General features: G+C 44.6%; 1 protein-coding gene across 1 annotated transcript in view; it reads left to right on the forward strand.

The window, feature by feature from the left end:
• Ust (uronyl 2-sulfotransferase) overlaps positions 1-18,393 on the forward strand; it is a 289,547-nt gene extending 271,154 nt beyond the window's left edge. The window contains exon 8 of the mRNA XM_059272763.1: positions 17,994-18,393. Within this exon, the coding sequence (XP_059128746.1) occupies positions 17,994-18,274 (281 nt within the window). The 3' untranslated portion in view covers positions 18,275-18,393. The remainder of the gene's footprint in view (positions 1-17,993) is intronic.
• The last annotated feature ends 422 nt before the right edge of the window (positions 18,394-18,815 follow it).

The following is an 18,815-nucleotide window of genomic DNA, read 5'->3' on the forward strand; positions in this document are numbered from 1 at the left end:
CTATTAGTCATGTACCTGTGTGTTGTGGTTACGGATGATTTTTAAACTTTCCCACATATTATATCATCAACACGTGGAATGTTAAACGTGGGAAATGTTTCAGGAAAAATGATTCAATTGTCGGGTGAAAACGTCCTGAAAGGAGGAGAGCGCCCTGGATCACTTGGCCATTGCTAGGACACACATTATTTTGTCCCTCCCCTGCACCCTGTAAGTCCCTACAGGATAGGCAGTGTTGACCAAGAAGGGCAGGTAGAGATCTCAGGCACGCAGGCGCCATTCTGCATTCTACTTGTGGTTTGTCACGTTGCCAGATCCTTTCTGTAGAGATTTCTAACCTTGCTTCAACAACTTCTCTTTGGATTCTATCTGCCAAGTTCTTGTCAGTGGTTCTTTAAAAACCAACTGTGAGATGAATGTGCATGAGCACATATGCACACGTGCATGCAAACACACACACACACACACACACACACATACACACACATACACACACACACACACACACACACACACACACACACACACACACACAGTACTTCCTGGTTATTAGGAGGCATAAAATGTATGTAGATTCCAAACCCTGAAATACTAACATTCTATGTCTCTCTCATCTCTCTAATCATCTTGCCATGTTTATCTTATTGCAGACACCAACCATGAAGACCAAGCATCAGGTCTGGGAGCTTGACCATTTGGGGCAACCATGCAGATACACTAGATGGTTTCATTATATGAGGGAGCACACAGATCTTTCCCATTAGTGCATAACTGTCCTTAATTGGAGAACAAATTGCCTTAACTCTGTAGCAGCTAATGTGCCACCTTCTAAGATTAAAATACCAGGATCATGGTTTAGCCAAACCAGATGTGAACAGTGCAGCTATTTTCAGTGTGAGGGGCTGAGACTTAAGCATACATCCTTTATTTGTTTTTAATTGAGTGATTACAGGTGGCACCTAATAAAGTCTCCATGCTGCGACATCCAGAGGGCACTGATTTATTAGGCTTGGTAGGTGTGGACAGTCCAACTTCTGCTTGCATTCCATAGCACAATCCTGCAGGAATGCTCGAGTGACATTTGCCTATTTACTCTTCCTGGTGACTGATGAGGCTCCTTGCTGAGAAGAAAACACCAGCATGGTTCAGGAGTGAAGCTAGGCCTCGTTGATATCTTTCCATAAAGTATATTTTCAAAATTCCTTCAAAATTAAGTGACAAATATAAAAGCCATGACTCTCCTTTAGATAGAAGTTAGCCATCAGCACCACACCCCCTGGAGAATACAAATAATGATTCCAAGTTTTTATGTGATGAATACTAATTCTAGAAAAATGTTGAAAATCAAGAGATAGGAGAAAAATGGAGTGCTGAGGTGAGTTAGAATGGGACTACCTGAGCATGTCCTCTTGACTCTTCTCCATTTTATTCACAGTGTTTGTAAAGACCCACGAGCCTTAGGATGACTTAAGATGCCTGAGCCAGGGTGACAGCTAGACATGTGTGTTCGCTGGGTGGGAGGCAGCTAAGACAGAGTTTAGGCTCCAGGGAAGGATGACGGGGTTTGGAGTTGATGGGAATGGTGGAGGTCAAAGGCCAGCCCTCATGGTGTGATGTGGATTCCACAAGCCGGGACTAGGCAAACAGCAAGCTTTTCCTTTAATGATCACTGGAATATACTCTAGCTCTTGTACAGCCACATCCATGGGGAAACAGTTATACTCAAGATTAGAGAATGATAGAACAGCCGATATTCCTACATCCAGTCAGCAGAGATGTAGAAAACAGAGCTAGCTCCACGCAGTAACTAACATTCTGGAAAATGGGCAGACCAGCACAGAAAGCAAAGGGTCTTTGACGGGACCTACTTTTTCTAAAACCAGTTTCTGAGCATCCTTGGGACTTTTGACTGAAATTCCAATTTTATCCCAAAATGATATTTTTTTTTATTTTTCATTGATTAAATAGCATGTCGTTCCATAAGAAACCAGGAATGAATTGGTTTTCTCACATTACATAAATCAGGAAATCGGATCAAGGATTAAATGGTACAGTTCCTGATGTCCACAGGGACCTGGTGTACCCTTTGTGTCTTTATCATTACGTTGTCTTTTCCCTCAACCATACAGCTAGTATGGTGATGGCAATGGGGGATCTTACAGAGCTTAACTTTTTTGAAGGTTTGTTATTTGTCAAGGACAGGCCAGAAGCAAGACAAGAAAAAAAATGGAAAGTCAACAAGATGGCCCACAGTGGAAAGAGAGAACCCACTCTTGAAAGTTGTTCTCTGGCCTTTACATGCATACAGATGCCTGCATACACACACACACACACACACACACACACACACACACACACACACACACAATTAAAACAAAATTTTAAAAAGATAATGTTGCCCAAATGGGACCAGAGAGAAAAATACATGAAGCCTCCAAAATATATTGTTCATGCTTTAAAGAAAGTATGTTTGATTATAGGTTGTGTGGTATCTGTAAGCAAGAACCACTTTGAGACTTTTGTAAAGTTAATGGATACGTAGATGGAGAAAGTCCCATAAATGTTCATGAATATGGTATAGAATAGAAATATTGTCCCTGGACTGGAAGTTCTTAAATTTTTGAAGAAGACTTGATATGTCAGTAAGGAATTCCATGGAGTTAGTAATATACTCTCAGTTTTGATTAAATTCAAACTTGAATTCTTTTTTGTTTTAATTCGGGGAATTCAACTTTTTTTTTCTTGTTTGATGACAGAATACTGATGTTTCCATGGAACAATTTGAAACAGAGAATGATATTTGAGATTATTCTGTCAATCTAAATAACAGAGAGGGTCTCCAGGGAGTAATGATATTGATTTGGGACACTAGAACACAGCTGTGGGAATATATATGCCATGGCAGATGATGAGCATCTTCAAAGACGTGAAGGTTAGGGGAAGTTTGTTATGCCCAAATGAGGCGGATTACATGAGACATTTTGAACTAGCAGTCCTTGGCCGCAGGATTAACAAGGGCAGTGCTGGTCTGAGGTTGAACAAACAATTGCTGGGCAGATGTCCTCAGGGGAGTGTCTTTTGTATAAAGTTGCAAGGGCCTTTGTGCAGGATTGTTCTGACAAGAGTCTGTTGTGGTCATACTGTACATGAGAACCCGTCCTTTGTAACCTCTTAGACTAAGGACTGTTATTTTTTTGTTACTGGTCAGGGTTCGTACAAGCAACTCCATTTATAGTGATGGCAGTTTTTGCTCTTGTTGGGGTCTTCTAGTTTTCAGGTCAAACCCTTTGTTGTATTTTTTATTTAGTCCTAATGGCCGTCCTATGAAGTAGAAACTATAATTTTATTCATGTTATAGATAGAGGAACCGTCAGCTTGGAGCGGATCCATGGCCTCCCTCTGCCCTTACTGAGCAGGCGGTTGGTAGAGGCAGCTCTAACACCCAGGCCTGGGTGACCCCTACATGCCTGTGTGGCCATGACCTTCACTCCCTCTCTATGCAAAGAGCAAAGAGAGGAGGTTAACTAACATCAGTACGGGTAGGCAACTTAACTGAGAAGCAGGAGTCTGGGACATGTTCCTCTGCTAAATCCCTAAGAAGAAGTCAGTGTTTCTAGGAAGCAGGGCGATGCCGACACGAGGCTGTTCACTGACATCTTGATGTATTAGTCTCTTTTTCATAGGGCAAAGGTTTTAATGGTTGGGATTATGAAAATGACCACTTTAATAAGGTGTTTGCAAAGGCTCAGCCTGGACAACAGTGAAGGCATTTGTTTCTATCGTGTCAACAACTTTGGCTTTCATAAGGGTCTTTAAGGCATCGGGGAATGGAATTTAAGAACGTAAACAGTCCAAGCAAAACTGCTTATTTTCCTAAAATGGCGAAGCAGAAATGGAGACCCTTTCTGCCTGGTTGCTGCAAGCAAGTGCTGGTGTCTTGAGGTTCCTTTAGAATGTGTGAGCAAACCAAAGGCTGATGAACTTAAAGGTTCTTTTTAGTATGCTAAGCATTCTAGTTGCAGAGGCAGAAAAATATTCTATGATGTGTTCGCTGTTCAATTTAAAGCGAGTGGACATTCACTAACGTTTATTTTTACATTATATGTCAAAATACATAGTCTACCAGAAACAAATACAATTACTCACCAGTAAAAATCAACTTAAATTGTAGTTGGGTCTTCTTAAGGTGCTAAAAAGAATTACTAGTTTTCAAATCTTTTCCAAAGGCCTTTTATTACTCATAAATATCAGTGAGTTGGTATGCTGTGGATAGCAATTGAAAAGATTTCACACTTACAGTGAAATGCATTTCCCCTTAAAATGCTAGCATTCTTATCTCCATGTTCATCTTTGGGTCTATAGACCACACTCATATATCATCCAGTTTTAGCATGACAGTTATGGAATGACTTATTCATCATCTGCTGCTGTAAGTATAAACTTGAATTTCAACCTACTCCATCTATATTTATTTTACATTAGGAAAAAGTAGTCATCTATGTATCTCTCCAGCCAGGAGATGAACCAAGGGTGTTATATGGAACTGAAACCTAACTCCCTCTTAAACACTCCACGTGGATCTAAAGAATTATGTTGTAACCACTGACATATGGGGAATGGGATCTAAGCACCTCAAGAATATACAGAGGCATGGTGGTCTAAACACCTTCGAGACATTCTTGTGGCCAAAAAGTGAATGCTTAGAGCTCATCTCCAAGGCTATTCTGAACAGTTGGTCCTGGCAGCCAAAAACATTGCACATGGATTGAAATGCTGCACCTGACTGTGACCTCCAAGAATCACCCAGCATGGGCTTCATACAACAGGAGTTGTGGTTCCCATCATCCTCTGTTGCCTCTGACCAGGGTCAGCAGAATTTAAGAGCAGGAATGATACTTTGCATGCTCCAGCTCCTTCCCCATGGTGCCCATAACTCTCTTCCTGGTGCTTTGGACTTTGCAGGGGAAAATGGAGAGGGAAAAATAAAAAATAAGTAGAAGTTTCTTGTGTACTGGGCTTTTCTGCAAATGTTCAGAAAAGGAGGGAGGAATTAAATCCAATCACAAAGAAGAAGCAAAGAGATTTCATTCCCCTCTAATTTGCCAAGAAGTTGGGAGTTCATTTTATTGTCATTTGTAATATCTAAGATATGGCATTTGATCCATTTGGGTAGAAATGGTGTAGGAGTTTTCAATGAGGGATTGCTCCTTGCTGGGATCATTGTCTACAGCAATTCATGTTCATGGCATCACAATGTTATCATTGCTAAAAGAAATCACATGCATGCTAAGATTCGCCTGACTCTATCATGAGTCCAGTAATGCGCACATCTTACATGTTGGGGCCTCAGGGGACATGTACTAAAAAACAAATGACTTCATATAGTTTTATAAAGAAACTATTGGGGCTGGCAGGGTGGTTCAGCGGATAAAGGCACTTGCCTCCAAGCCTCACGATCTAGGTTTGATTCCCCAGGACCCCTGTGGTAGAAGGTGAGAACCAACAGGTTGTTCTCTGACCTCTGAGCACATGTACACACAGACGAGTGGTGGTGTCAGAACTCTTATTTTGAAAGGTAACACGTAATAAGTTCTTTTTCAATTGTTAAAGAACTCTATTTTACAGCGTGACAGGTAACAGATTAATTTGTGAGTCTAGGAGAAGTCACTGGGCGGTGGAGACCAGAGGCCAGTGAGACAGTACTATAACACTGCCATGGAACTTGACTGCATTGTTCCTTGGACCAGACATCGTTGGTAATTTTCTCAAAGAGGAAGACAGGAAGAAGGGACATTTGAAAATCAAGCCCGTGCCCCCCACCCCACCCTGGCATTTCTGTCTGAAAACCCACAGCCCTTGTGGAAACTCAAGAGATGTAGTAGTGAAGGTGTGTGTTCGAGTCCCTACCCTTGGCCTATAAGAACTGTAGACAGCTCAGCAGGAGGTCATGTCCATGGGGACCCTTAAATCAATCTCTCTGTGACAGGTGTCAAGAGGAAAGGACGCTGAAAGTCATCCAGGTATGGTTTTGTTGGAAGGCAGAAGCAATTAGAAGTGATTTTTCTTCATGTTTCTTTAACTGTGCGTGGTTTAAAAGAGGATTGTGCCCTTATGAACCAGTTTCCACTATTATATCAAAATGAGATAAAAGTATGGTATGGCTCTAATGCCAATTCGCTTACTCAGTTTTAAGCAGTTGGGTTGTTGTTTTTAGAACATCATGAAATTTCATTTCATGCTCCAGTAAATCTAGAATGTAATGGCTTACAGCTTTTCCAGTTGAATTTTCCTCTTCAGACATCTTTGCTTTTCCATCTTTTGAATACAGTCTGGAAGTCTGCCTTGAATGACAGTTCAGATTATCCCTTCGCCCCTGCCCGTTCCCCCACCTGTCTTTAAAGCCATTCTAAAGTGAACCAGACGTGATGGGGCCTGATGAGAGCTAGGAGCATTTTTAAAAGAGACCTCAGTGCCTCTGTCTTGGCTTCTTCCGATCTATTGCATGCTCCTTCCACCCTGGGAAGTTGTTTCCTTGTAAACCTTGTGTTCTGTTTTAGCTGAGAAGGTGGCTAGGGGTGAGGCTGTAAGCTCAGAGGTCTGTACTTGGCTTCCCATGCACAAGGCCTTTGGTTCAATTCCAGTCACAGAAAGGAAGAGAGAAAAGGAGAGGAGGGGACAGGAGGGGAGAGGGATGGAAAGGGAGGAGGGGGAGAGAGGGAGGAGGGAGGGAAAATAGAAGGAAAGGAAGAGAGAGAGAGCATGCAGGAAGGGCCGAGGCAGCTGGCACACATCACCACCGTTCCAGGCTTGCACTGCAAGAGAAGTCTGTCCTGGCTGGCCGTCCTCTCTTTCACCAACGCCACAGGCATCTGCAGCTTCTCTTAACCTTGGGCCTGAAAGTTCCACTCAAGAGCCCTCCCCGACGGCCTTCATTTACAGCCCGCTGCTGAGCTTCGGCCTAAAACACATCCACGTTCCTTCCGATTTGTTTTTGTTTGTTTTTTTCACATCAGAAGCATGAAAGTGCTTCATGTTTCTCATTAACATTTAGTTCCAACTACAAAGACAGGTTCCTGCTACGACAAGAACTTTCAAAACTATATGGTACATTTTTTAAAATATATTTTTTTTCTTCCCAGTTTGGCTTTGCAAGTTTACTGTGTCTGTAACATTTTTACAGTACATAAATGGTAATATCAAGCAGTTGCCACTCTGTTGTAAAGCCCTGTGACTTTACCGTGGCGTTGTTCCCTCAGATGGCCCTGGCGTTTCTGACATTCAGTTGGCAATTTCGAACTTAGATAACTTAAATAACCAACTGGGCCTCCCCTATGAGCGGGATTTGAACTTTCATTGCGTTTTTTCCTTAGGCCTTTGCTTAAGGCACACTGTTGGATATACTTGCAAATATGTGGCCTGCTCTCTAGCACATGTAGTGTAGATCTTATAGTTAATGGGGAAAGGAGGAGGCAGTTTACCTCCCTCCAACACCTGCTGCCACCCAGTGCTCAGGGATGCCCAGATCGAGGGGATCAAATTTGCAGGGGGCATCGCACTCACACTGGGGGAATTGACAGCATCCTCGGGACTTCATCTCACAGTCCCTGACTCGGGAACGGTTATTTTGAGTAGCGCTTCTCATTAACTTGGCTTCTTAATGCCTGGGCAGAAGGTTAAATATCTCCCTTATCTTGCATGTTCAGCCTCCATGACCAGCTTCATCATTCACAGTCCTGGAAGGGTTTATCAAAATGTCACCGTGGTTAACATTCCAGAGAAAGCATCCAGCTTGCTGGCTCTGGGGACTCACGGTCAGGTCACTCATCAAGACCGATGACAGTGATAGAGACAGCGCCTTAACCAAACAGAGGCTACAATGGACTCTGTCCTATTAAAAGTCCATTTAGAATGACCAATAAGAAAGAAAAACGAAGGGGCTGTTTCACATCTGTAATTGTAATCATCGTACAGTACAAACTGCCGGGGATTGCTGCATGTTGCATGCGCTACAAGCAGCCCTACACAACAAATTCACTGCTATAGTTCTCTCCATCCTCATAGTCAGCCGATAGAGGCGCACCTGAACACTCTGAAACTTCAGGAAGCCAAGCGACAGATGAACGTTATGCAATGGTCAAGGAAATTAGAGGAATTACGTTATATAAATTTATATAAATGTCATAGAGCTGGTGGAACTGAAGCCTCAGCACGAGAAGGAAGAAAACTGACCCCTGGGCTTCTGAACTTGCATTGAACTCAGGGAAACAGGGCCCCCAGTCACTAGTCAGTTAGGATACCATCTCATATTATTTAGAGTTGTAGAAACAAACAAACAAAAATCCTATGAGTAGGAATGGTTTTTTGTTTTTGTTTTTGTTTGTTTGGTTGGTTGGTTTTTTTGTTTTTGTTTTTCGAGACAGGGTTTCTCCGTGTAGTTTTGGTGCCTGTCCTGGATCTCGCTCTGTAGACCCAGCTGGCCTCGAACTCACAGACCTGGCTCTGCCTCCAGAGTGCTGGGATTAAAGGCATTCGCCGCCACCGCCCGGCTTGAAATGGTGTGTGTAATATGATATTCAGACATCATATCTTAAAATGTGCTGCAAATTAGGGCTTGAAAGGCTGGGTGTGGCAACTCACACCTGTAAATTCTAGTAGTTGGAAGGCTGAGGCAGGAGGATTTGTGTAAATTTCAGAAAAGCCTGAATACAGAATAAGATCTTGTCTTAAAGGGGTAGAGTGGTGGACGTGGAATAATTGGGGATAAAGACAAATGCATGTGATAATTTAAATTTCAAAGAGCATAAAACTAAATAAAATATAACCAATGTATTTGTAATTCACATTCATAAATAAAAACACTGAGGGGAAATGCATTACTATAGTAATATTTGTGGCTTGATTAAAAGTCATTTTAGTGTCTCAATTTTTCCATAAGTTTTCCTAAAACTTGCCAACCTCTATGTATGTATGTATATATATACACATGTAAGCATCTGTGTATGTAGATACATGAATTTTTAAGTTGAAAACTACTCCTGTCTCTTAGAAAGGTTCGAGCTATAGAGGACAAAGTGCATCCTTCGCGCTTTATGATAACCCTGTGTATAACTGCATAAGTAACCTGATTACTGGGAAGCACGCTAACCACCATAAAAAGTCAGGTGGAGAATTTCCCCGTGTCTCTGCCATCGTCTGGGGCGTCAGCCGTTGACCTAACGTCGGGGTAGATTTCAGCAGTGAACTTGAGCACACTGAAGGAGAAATAAATCTCTCCAGGGGAGCCTCCTTTGTGTGTGTGTATGTGTGTGTGTGTGTGTGTGTGTGTGTGTGTGTGTGTGTGTGTGAGAGAGAGAGAGAGAGAGAGAGAGAGAGAGAGAGAGAGAGAGAGAGAATGTGTGCAAGATAAATAACACTAGCCTTCTAGAACCATGTAAATGATGAGCAATGTAAATGATGAGCAATGAAGAATTCCATATCCCACCTACTGTCAAGCTTCTAGAACTGCCAAATGCCAAAGGAACTTAGAAAGGCAAGGCTGATCTTTCTCCTAATCATCTTTGTTTCTTCTTTCTTGTCTTAAGACAGAGTCCCACTGTATAGCCCAGGCTAGCCTGAAACATGAGCTGCTCCTGCCTCCGCCTCTTGAGTGTTGAGATAATAGTTGCATGCTACCCTGTTTTGTTTGATCTCTGTTCCAGTAAGTCACCTGTTTCACCAGGGTGTCCTCATCAGCCATTGACCTGGGCCTCCGTACTCTGACACCAGACAAAGAGTAACCACATTTGTCAGTCCTGATTTCAAGTAAAAAAAACAATAATATATTGCCCACAAAAAGGCACATCTTATTGACAAAGCCATGATGAGCCTTCCAGTAGGGCTTTTCTTCCAGACATTTTTTTAAACAGAAATTCATTCTATTGTTGCTACCCCATGTCTGGGCCTGTATCTGACGGCAGGACACTATTTTGAGAAGCATGTATGTGTGTCTCGGGTAGTAGAGTCTTTCAAAGCTGTGTTGACTGATTTGGGGTAAAGTCTTGGGGAGAAAATACCTGGAAGCAATTTACCCTCTGTCTACCAAATCTGGGTGCCAGGGAAAGCCAACTGCTAGCTTCCTGACCTAGAGAGGCACTGGGGTGACCCCGTGCAGATCCCTCTCGGCATGTGAATGGCACCAGGAGGGACCGAGTGTCTCTCCCAGCCCTAGTGATTGTGTCTAAACTTTAGGATCACCATGTGTAGTTAGAAGGCTGCAGTGGTCATCAACACTGCAGATCCCCAGACCCACGTACAGCCCCTGCAGGTGCTGGTATCCATCCTAGATTATCTGTTAACCCAGAGGATTCTTCTGAACCTACAACAAATACGCATTTGCTCAGTCCAAAGATCAAGGTTTGTGGTGCCTCTTCTTGCCGCTTCTCTGATTTTCTGTTGGAAGGAGGCCCACCAGGTCCCCGGGGATCAAGGATTTTCCCAGGTGGTATAGCAGGACTGTTATATGTCTGATTGTCTGTCTATTGTTTGCTCCTTCTCGGGGGTGAGTCTATGTTTCCAGCCCTTACAGGTTCTCGTATTCTTTGCATTGGACTTAGTAGGTACACAATACAGCATCAATCAATGTGTGTACTGAGTCCAGGCAAGTCCTGGCAACTAATTACCAACACCATCACCCCACCAGCCACTACCCCACCCCAGCTGCTGCCCCTGCCACAGCCCCTACCATGGCCACTGCCTCCTTAGCAGTTTTAGCAGGTTCCAAGATAACTGATGTGGAGTTGAATCACCCAGGCAGGAGTCACTCCGGCAGGCTACCCTCTATCTTTATCTTTATGAAGTCGAGATCCACCTGTGTGACATTTCTAAACCTACATGCCCCACGGCAGGCCACTGACCAGCTAGCCTCCATCCCAAAATGGACAACGCTCTTTGGGGTCTTTTCGTGGACTTTTGGTGACCCACTCCACACAAGCCAAGTGCATTCTCCTCCTGGTTCTTTTGATTGAGCCCCTGCTTCCAAGTATCAAAGCAGATTTTGAGTGTTAAAAGGCCTTCAATTTCACTCATCAAAGGAGCCTCGCAGTTTGGGGGAATGGAGAAAACCATGTAATTTGCATTTGGCTGCACAGAGCAAAGGTTCTCTTGAAATTCAAAGTGATCTCAACTTAATTTTTAGTTATTTATACTTCTAGATGTGAAACGAAGACCAAAAAAAAAAAAAAAATCCTCTCTGTTTACTTTACCAACCTTAAGCTCAGAGAAGGCCGGCAGTGAAATGCCTTCCCCCACCCCACCCACCCCCTTTCTCTCTCTTAATTGCCATACCTCCAAGAAGCTGACCTTCTCATGCCATCAATCATGCGAGTGGTACATCAAAAGCTGCTCCTGTCAGCCCCGCCCATCACTGTGAAGTCGAAGTGACACACATTCATTTCCGCCGCTCGCAGCTGCAGGGCAGCCTGGCTGCCCTGCAGTTGTATTTCATGTGTCTGAACTGTGTGGCCGCCCTGCATAATTCAGGAAATGAGTTTACTCTATCTGTGACACACATCGTGTTCACACGGTTTCCGTGGCAGCCAGCATGGTGCCAGGCTCTGCAGGAATTGCTACCCTTGCAGGCCTGGGGAGCATGCCCTGGTGCTCTCTCAGCCCCGGGGCGCATGCCCTGGTGCTCCCTCTCCTGCTACCTACTGCTCCAGTTCGACCCCACCTGACGGTGACTTTCAACACACCTGTCACCTGAGAAAGTGTGCTTCTCCTTGCGTGCTGGAAATTTCTGTATGTAATCCAACCTGGGAATAATAAAAATGCAGATATTAAAAACAGAATGCTCGTTTAAGGCGACAGGGCCTCTCGTCAGTCACGACTCAGCTAACCGGAAGCTGAAAAATGATGCCTATCTTTTGATGATGCTTGCCCCCAATCCCGGTAAAACTTGACCTCACTTACGAAGCTCATATCCATTTCTTGCGCATGACCTCTGCCGCAACAGGTTAAAACAAGTCTAGATTGGTGAGGGGGAGGTCCATCTAGTCACTGTGGAGTATTCATTCTCTCAAATGGAGAAGGGGAGCCGCAGAGTCTGTCCAGCATCAAAACACAGCTCCAGTCAGCAATGAGGTTTGGTTCTTTTACACTGGGTTAACCATCTCCAAGGTCATAAAGCAAGGCCTCTGTCCTCCGCCGCAGCTGAGTTTATACACTATTTCCAGATTGTTTATCCTGGCCCAGAACCAAGGCAACAACGTCTTTCCATTATACGTGTTTGACAGACTAAGAGGGGCAGGAGGGGAGGCTGCAAGGGGCAGGTTTGTGATTTCTTTTTGTATTTACATCAAAGGGACTTTTTAGAGTCCCGGAGATTATGAACCAGTCTAAACATCGCGTCCATGCAGCAGAGGTGGAGCGAGTTGAGGCTTTTGCCCAAATGTCCAGATCTGGGTCAGTAAAGCCAAATCCATTCATAGCCTCAGCTGGAGTTAAACACATCACGCTTGTTACCGCACAGTCTTACACACAAGCTAGGTTCTTGGTGAGCAACATTTATTCTCATGGTTGAACACTGAATGCCTAGTGTGAGTAGGGTGGCACCCTGGAAGGGCCAGGTGTCGGTACAGATCTGCACATTTTGCAATGGCCCCTGCATTCCATGTAGTGGTGACATGGTACTGAACCAGGGTGAGGTTCCCTAAGCCCTGAAGGACAGACTTGTCTGTGCTGGGCAGTCTTTCCCTTGAAAGCTCAATTTTCTGAGGATGTTCCCTGGAGCACAGTGTGACATCTTCCACCAGGAAATATTCAAGGCTGACCAAAAGGACCCCATTTAAATTATATCCACAGCGGGTCCCTTGGCACAAAGCTATATAGGTGTGATCTGAATGAATGTTTTACTTCTTCTATATTTGTCTGTGTCTGTGTGTGATGTATATGCACATGGGTGTATATACACATGTGTACAATGTGCACACGTGGAGAGAGACAGAAGTTGGCATTAGATGTCTTTCTCAGTTCTTCTCCATGTTATTTATTGAGTCAGGATCTCTTGCTGAACCCAGAGCTTAACAGTTCAGCTGGTCTAGCTACCTGTGTGCCCTGAGAATCTCCTGCCTCAGCCTCTGGAGCTTTGGGATTACAGGCAAACTGTCACTCCTGCCTAGCTTCTCTTAAAAAAAAAAAAAAAAAAAAAAAAAAAAAGGCATTTTCTTGTTCTGATGGAAAAAAATAACAACATGAAAAAGTATCAAAAATGGTGGCCAACCAAGTTATTGAGCACCACTGATACAACAAAAGAGTCCCACAGATGTCCCTCAGACCAGTGGTGCTTGGATTTCTTCAGTTGTTGCCTATCGTTATAATACACTTAGCACAAATTTATTGACTGTAAGGTGATCTGTCAGCACAGATAGTTAAGTTTGTGTCAAACCATCCCTTATGGTGGTAATTCTTCAGCTTTACTGTTTGTGAAAGTGACCTGTCACCATTACATGGTTTCTTCAACAGAACGAAGGGTGGGGGGGGCGGGGGAGCTGGGGAGGCAGATTCCACGACCTGTCCAGAGCAGCCATGACTTCCCCAGCCTACCTCAAGAAGTCCGATTTCTAGACATGGAGGTTTGTAGGGAAGAACCTCAGGTGGGAAGGGAATTTAGCAAGCAACAAACAGCCTATGTAACACCCAGAGCTGCCCTTGAGGTTAATCCAGTCTTCCCGATGGATTTCAAATGCAGGTTTCAAGTCAACAGACCCGTGTGGACCGTTATTATAGTCCAGGCGTGGAGATGGGCACTGGGGAGCTAACACTGAGAAAGACACAGTCCCTTTCATTCTGAAAAGACTTTTGCTGGCTGCTCCCTTTTTCAGCAGATTCTCCAGACTCCCCACAGCACTGCCTCCCCCCACCCACGTTAGAACACTCAAGCCCTTCTCTTTGACGAATCCCCTTAATGCCAGAGTACACACTGGGCCAGGAGAAGTGGGTGGTTATAGATTTCCACTCCATTTGGAAATTAATAGCCTGTGATATAGCCAGAAGGTGCTAGGAAGGAATCAGAAAGCCTTCTTTCCAGGCTCAGGACTTCACACACTTGGCTTATCACCTTGAGCTGGTCTCTCAGGCCCTCGGTGCCTGCTGGTGAACTGGGCAAACTGGAGATCTCTAAGGTAGGCAGATATGAAAGCCTCATCTTTATGCAGAGTATGTAAGACAAATCCACCAGTACTGGCTTCTGACTGTGGAGAGGAAGTACTAATGTCAAGAAGTAAACCAGAATGCCTGGCCTTCCCCTGCCCGAGGCCACCAGTTCTGTGGGAGGGGGAGGTGTTCCCGTCGCCTGGGAGACCAGCTCCACTTCAGCATGGAGATGGTTAAAACTTGGCTCAGCTTGTCAGAGTCTCAGACCCAACTTCTAGCTTCTCTGCTTTCCAGCTCTGTGAGCCTGAGCAGGCTCCTGGATTCCAGAGTCCCCGTCTGTAAAGGTGATAAATGACCCCATAGCATTGTGAGTGGGGGTTCACAAGAATCAAAACCCTGTGTGAGTGTCTCACAGAGCCTGGCACAGGGCAAGCTGTCAGAATGTCTGGGGATGGTGGTAATGACAATGTCCCATTCACTTTCCGCAGCCCCTGCACCTGGCACTAAATGGCTATTCAATAAATATTTGTAGAGAGAGGGGAATGAGGTGGCAGTGGACACACCGAGGAGGCCTGATTGAAGCATCAACATAAAATACTTGCTTTCTTGGTGTATAAAACCCAGAGTTTCTAAACCTCTAAAGCAGGGGGACTGGAGAATTCCTATAGCAATGAGGCAGGTGACATAAAATAAAGACCTGGCACTTAGGGTCTGAGTACACCATCTCTCTCAGGAGGATAGCCATGCTGAGTTCTATGGCCTCCCTCTAAGAAATTCATATTCCCCATGAAATAGACCAAGTCCTTACAACTAAGTCAATTTCTAAACAAATACTCCATGGGCCAAACGCACTGCCAGACTGACCTTGGCATTGCCTCCCCACCTCCTGCCTTCATGGAAAGTGTTCTGGCTTGGATTCTTCATTTGCAAATGTCCCCAGTGAGCGTGAGAGCCATGCACCTTTGGAAGTTATCAAAGGGTGCCCATGGGTGCCCTTCGCTTCCTAATGGTTATATTCTGATGTCCAGGATTGCTGCAGCTAGCAAGTTCAAGACCAGCCTAGGATACCTAAGTCCTTACCATAATCCCACCCCCACAAAAATGAATTTGGGTGGGAAAGAGCCATTTCTGTGTGTGTGTAACATACTAAGGAATAACATACTAAGGAGATGGAAATACACTTGGGGATCTCTTGCTACCCAAGAAAAGTCTTTCTAAACTCTCATCGCTGAAAGTGGGAAATTCCCCTTTGCTTTCTCTGCCTGTTCTGAGGCATTTGCAGACAGACAGACAGACCGCTTGGCCTCGTGTTTGTTATGACCAATGCTTCCCCAAAGTGGGTACAGTTATCAGGACAGTGGTGTAACTGTGTGGAAAGACCCCTTGGGATCTCACTGCAGATTTCATTGCCTTATAAAATGTGGATAAAGTAAGACAGTACGAAGGAATTTGAGCGGAGTCCCCAGAGCCATGGCTGCCTGGGAGCAGATGTGCTATCCTGGACTTACTCCATGGATACTATTAAAATGTTGCTAATTCCACTGAAGCCTTTTGTTAAGAGACTCGATGGAAAACATTTCCAAATGGTTTCATACCTAGTAATAATTGTGGCTCTGTTATTTTAAGAACAGTGTAATGTGTTAAAATTCTTTGTTGGCTGCTGGAATGGTTACAGCCTATTGACCTACCTCCTACCGAAGTCATTAGGATGACCCAGCATGTGCTCTGTGCACTTGCCTGTGGGATTTGAGGGGCTAACAAATAACACCCACTTTCTCACGCCCGGGTTCTCAGCTAATTGATAAATGCGCACTGGAGACAGAGAGATGGCAGTCCAGATGCCAGCTTTGCCAAATGAAGGTAGACAAGAAAATGACTACATGTGTGGCATGAAGTCGTGCACCATCCTACAGGATGTGCAGTCCACAGACAGGCACCTGCCCCAGGGAGCAACTTTTTTTTTTTTTTTTTTTTTTTTTTTTTGGTTTTTTGAGACAGGGTTTCTCTGTGTAGCTTTGGTGCCTTTCCTGGAACTCACTCTGTAGCCTAGGCTGGCCTCGAACTCACAGAGATCCTCCTGGCTTTGCCTCCCGAGTGCTGGGATTAAAGGCGTGCACCACCACTGCCCAGTGAGAGCAACTTCTTCGTCTCCTTCCCCAGTACACAAATAGGAAACATGGGTACAGTGTATGTGGCTTACCTCTGTAGCTAGAGTTTTCCTGCCTGGCCCACAGTCAGGACAAATCTCTCTCACCTGCCAGTCCCATAGCCGCTCAGACCCAACCAAGTAAACACAGAGACTTATATTGGTTACAAACTGTATGGCTGTGGCAGGCTTCTTGCTAACTGTTCTTACAGCTTAAATTAATCCATTTCTATAAATCTATATCTTGCCACGTGGCTCGTGGCTTACCGGCATCTTCACATGCTGTTTGTCATCGTGGCGGCTGGCAGTGTCTCTGACTCAGCCTTCCACTTCCCAGCTTTATTCTCCTCTTTGTCCTGCCTATACTTCCTGCCTGGCCACTGGCCAATCAGTGATTTATTTATTGACCAATCAGCAACACACTTGACATACAGACCATCCCACAGCATACCTCCCTGGAGAGGAGTGGGAACAGAAGACCAGGAGCACTAGCTGAGAGCCCTTCTGTGGGCGAGAAGAAACGTTATCCCTCCCCAAGTCTGCCTTTCCTGCCTGCATTCTCTCTGCCTAGTTCTCTGAAATATTCAGCCAATGGCTGCATTTTTACGTGATTTTTGTAACATTCTCCAGATTCATTTTAGAACAGTTTGGCTCTAATCGTTTAACTAATAAATAATAAAATCACAAGAATCTAGCCTGACATGGTGGTGCACACCTTTAATTCCAGCCCTGGGGCTGGGGGTGAGGTGGGGCAGAAAAGCAGGTGCATCTCTGAGTTAGAGGCCAGCCTGGTCTACATAGTAAGTTCCAGGACAGCCAGGACTACATAATAGACCCTGTCTCAATAATAATAATATTTACTATTATTATTATTATTATTATTCACAAGAACCTTTTCTTTTTCCTCTTCCTCATTCTCTCCTCTCTTTTTGTAGAAGACAAACACAACAGTGTCCATTTATTTATTCATTTTCATTGGCACAGGGTCTCACTGTGCTAATAAGCCAACTGCCAACTCCAACACGATCCTCCCTCCTAATCCACTCAAGTGGCAGGGGCCTACCACACCTGCCTTTTACCCAGTTTGGAACACACTGGAGGAGACTGTAAACAAGTGAGTTCTTTTTCTCCAGTCTAGAAATGAGACACCTGGCCATATCCCGGGGGACATCTTTTCTTTGTTGAAGGTCCGATCCCAGGCAGGCACACACACACACACACACACACACACACACACACACAAACACAAACACAAACACATACACACACACATACACAAACACACACACATACACAAACACATACACAAACACACACACAAACACATACACACACAAACACACATACATAAACACACACACACAAACATACACAAACACAGACACAAACACATACACACACATACACAAACACACACACATACACAAACACACACACACATACACAAACACACACACACATACACATACACACACACAAACACACATACATAAACACAGACACAAACACATACACACATACACAAACACACACACACATACACAAACACACACACATACACAAACACACACACACATACACATACACACACACAAACACACATACATAAACACACACACACACACACACACACACACACACACACACACACACACCCTGGTTGCTCCTGAGCCAAGGCCTTCCTGGATAGTTGCTCACGGACTCCCTGGTTCTTTTCCAGAGCATAGGAAACTTGGCAACATGACTGTGACCGTGAAGAAAACTGTCCCCTCGCCCGAGGCCCTGCAGATCCTCTACCAGAGAATGAGGTACGAGTACGAGTTCTACCACTACGTCAAAGAGCAGTTCCACCTGCTGAAGCGCAAGCTCGGACTGAAGTCTCGCACCAGACCTCCTCTGCGTCCACAGTTCTTCATTCCCACCCCTCTGGAGACCGAGGAGCCAATCGACGACGAGGAACAAGATGATGAGAAGTGGCTGGAAGACATCTATAAGAGGTGATACCAGCGTGACGTCGCCACCGTGGCTGTGTCCCCGCGTCCCAGAAAGTTCTTTGGGGAAGAAAAATTGTGAAGGGACTTTCATTAATGCTCGGGTGCATTAAAAAGAACAAAACATTCCCACATGTTGGGGTCATTGGGAGATGCCCGGTTTTGCGGGTTTTATTTGTTTAATTTTATTCTGGTTTTTTTTTTTTCTTGCCTCCTTGAGTCTTTCCAGATACACTAGATTGGTCCAGCATAAGGCACCTCGTCATAAAACAGCCTTCCCCATCCCCTGCCCACCCCTTACAGTGAGAGAAGAGGGAGAAATGTGTCCTCCAGCCCAGTCATTTTATCATTTTATCATAAGGTGTCTCCAAAATATTACTTCTGCGGTAGATATCCAGATTTGTATCTTGCAGTAGAAACAACCATTTCGGGGGGGGGGGGGAGTCTAGAAGCATCTGGTAGTAGAAAGGGGACCGATAGGAACACGAGGGAGGGTCCCCTGCAGGACGCAGCCTCTGGTCTATCTCAGGGGATGCTGTCACCAAGAACAG

The sequence above is a fragment of the Peromyscus eremicus genome, chromosome 8b (assembly GCF_949786415.1).
Source record: "Peromyscus eremicus chromosome 8b, PerEre_H2_v1, whole genome shotgun sequence".
In the NCBI taxonomy this organism is placed as follows: Eukaryota; Metazoa; Chordata; class Mammalia; order Rodentia; family Cricetidae; genus Peromyscus; species Peromyscus eremicus.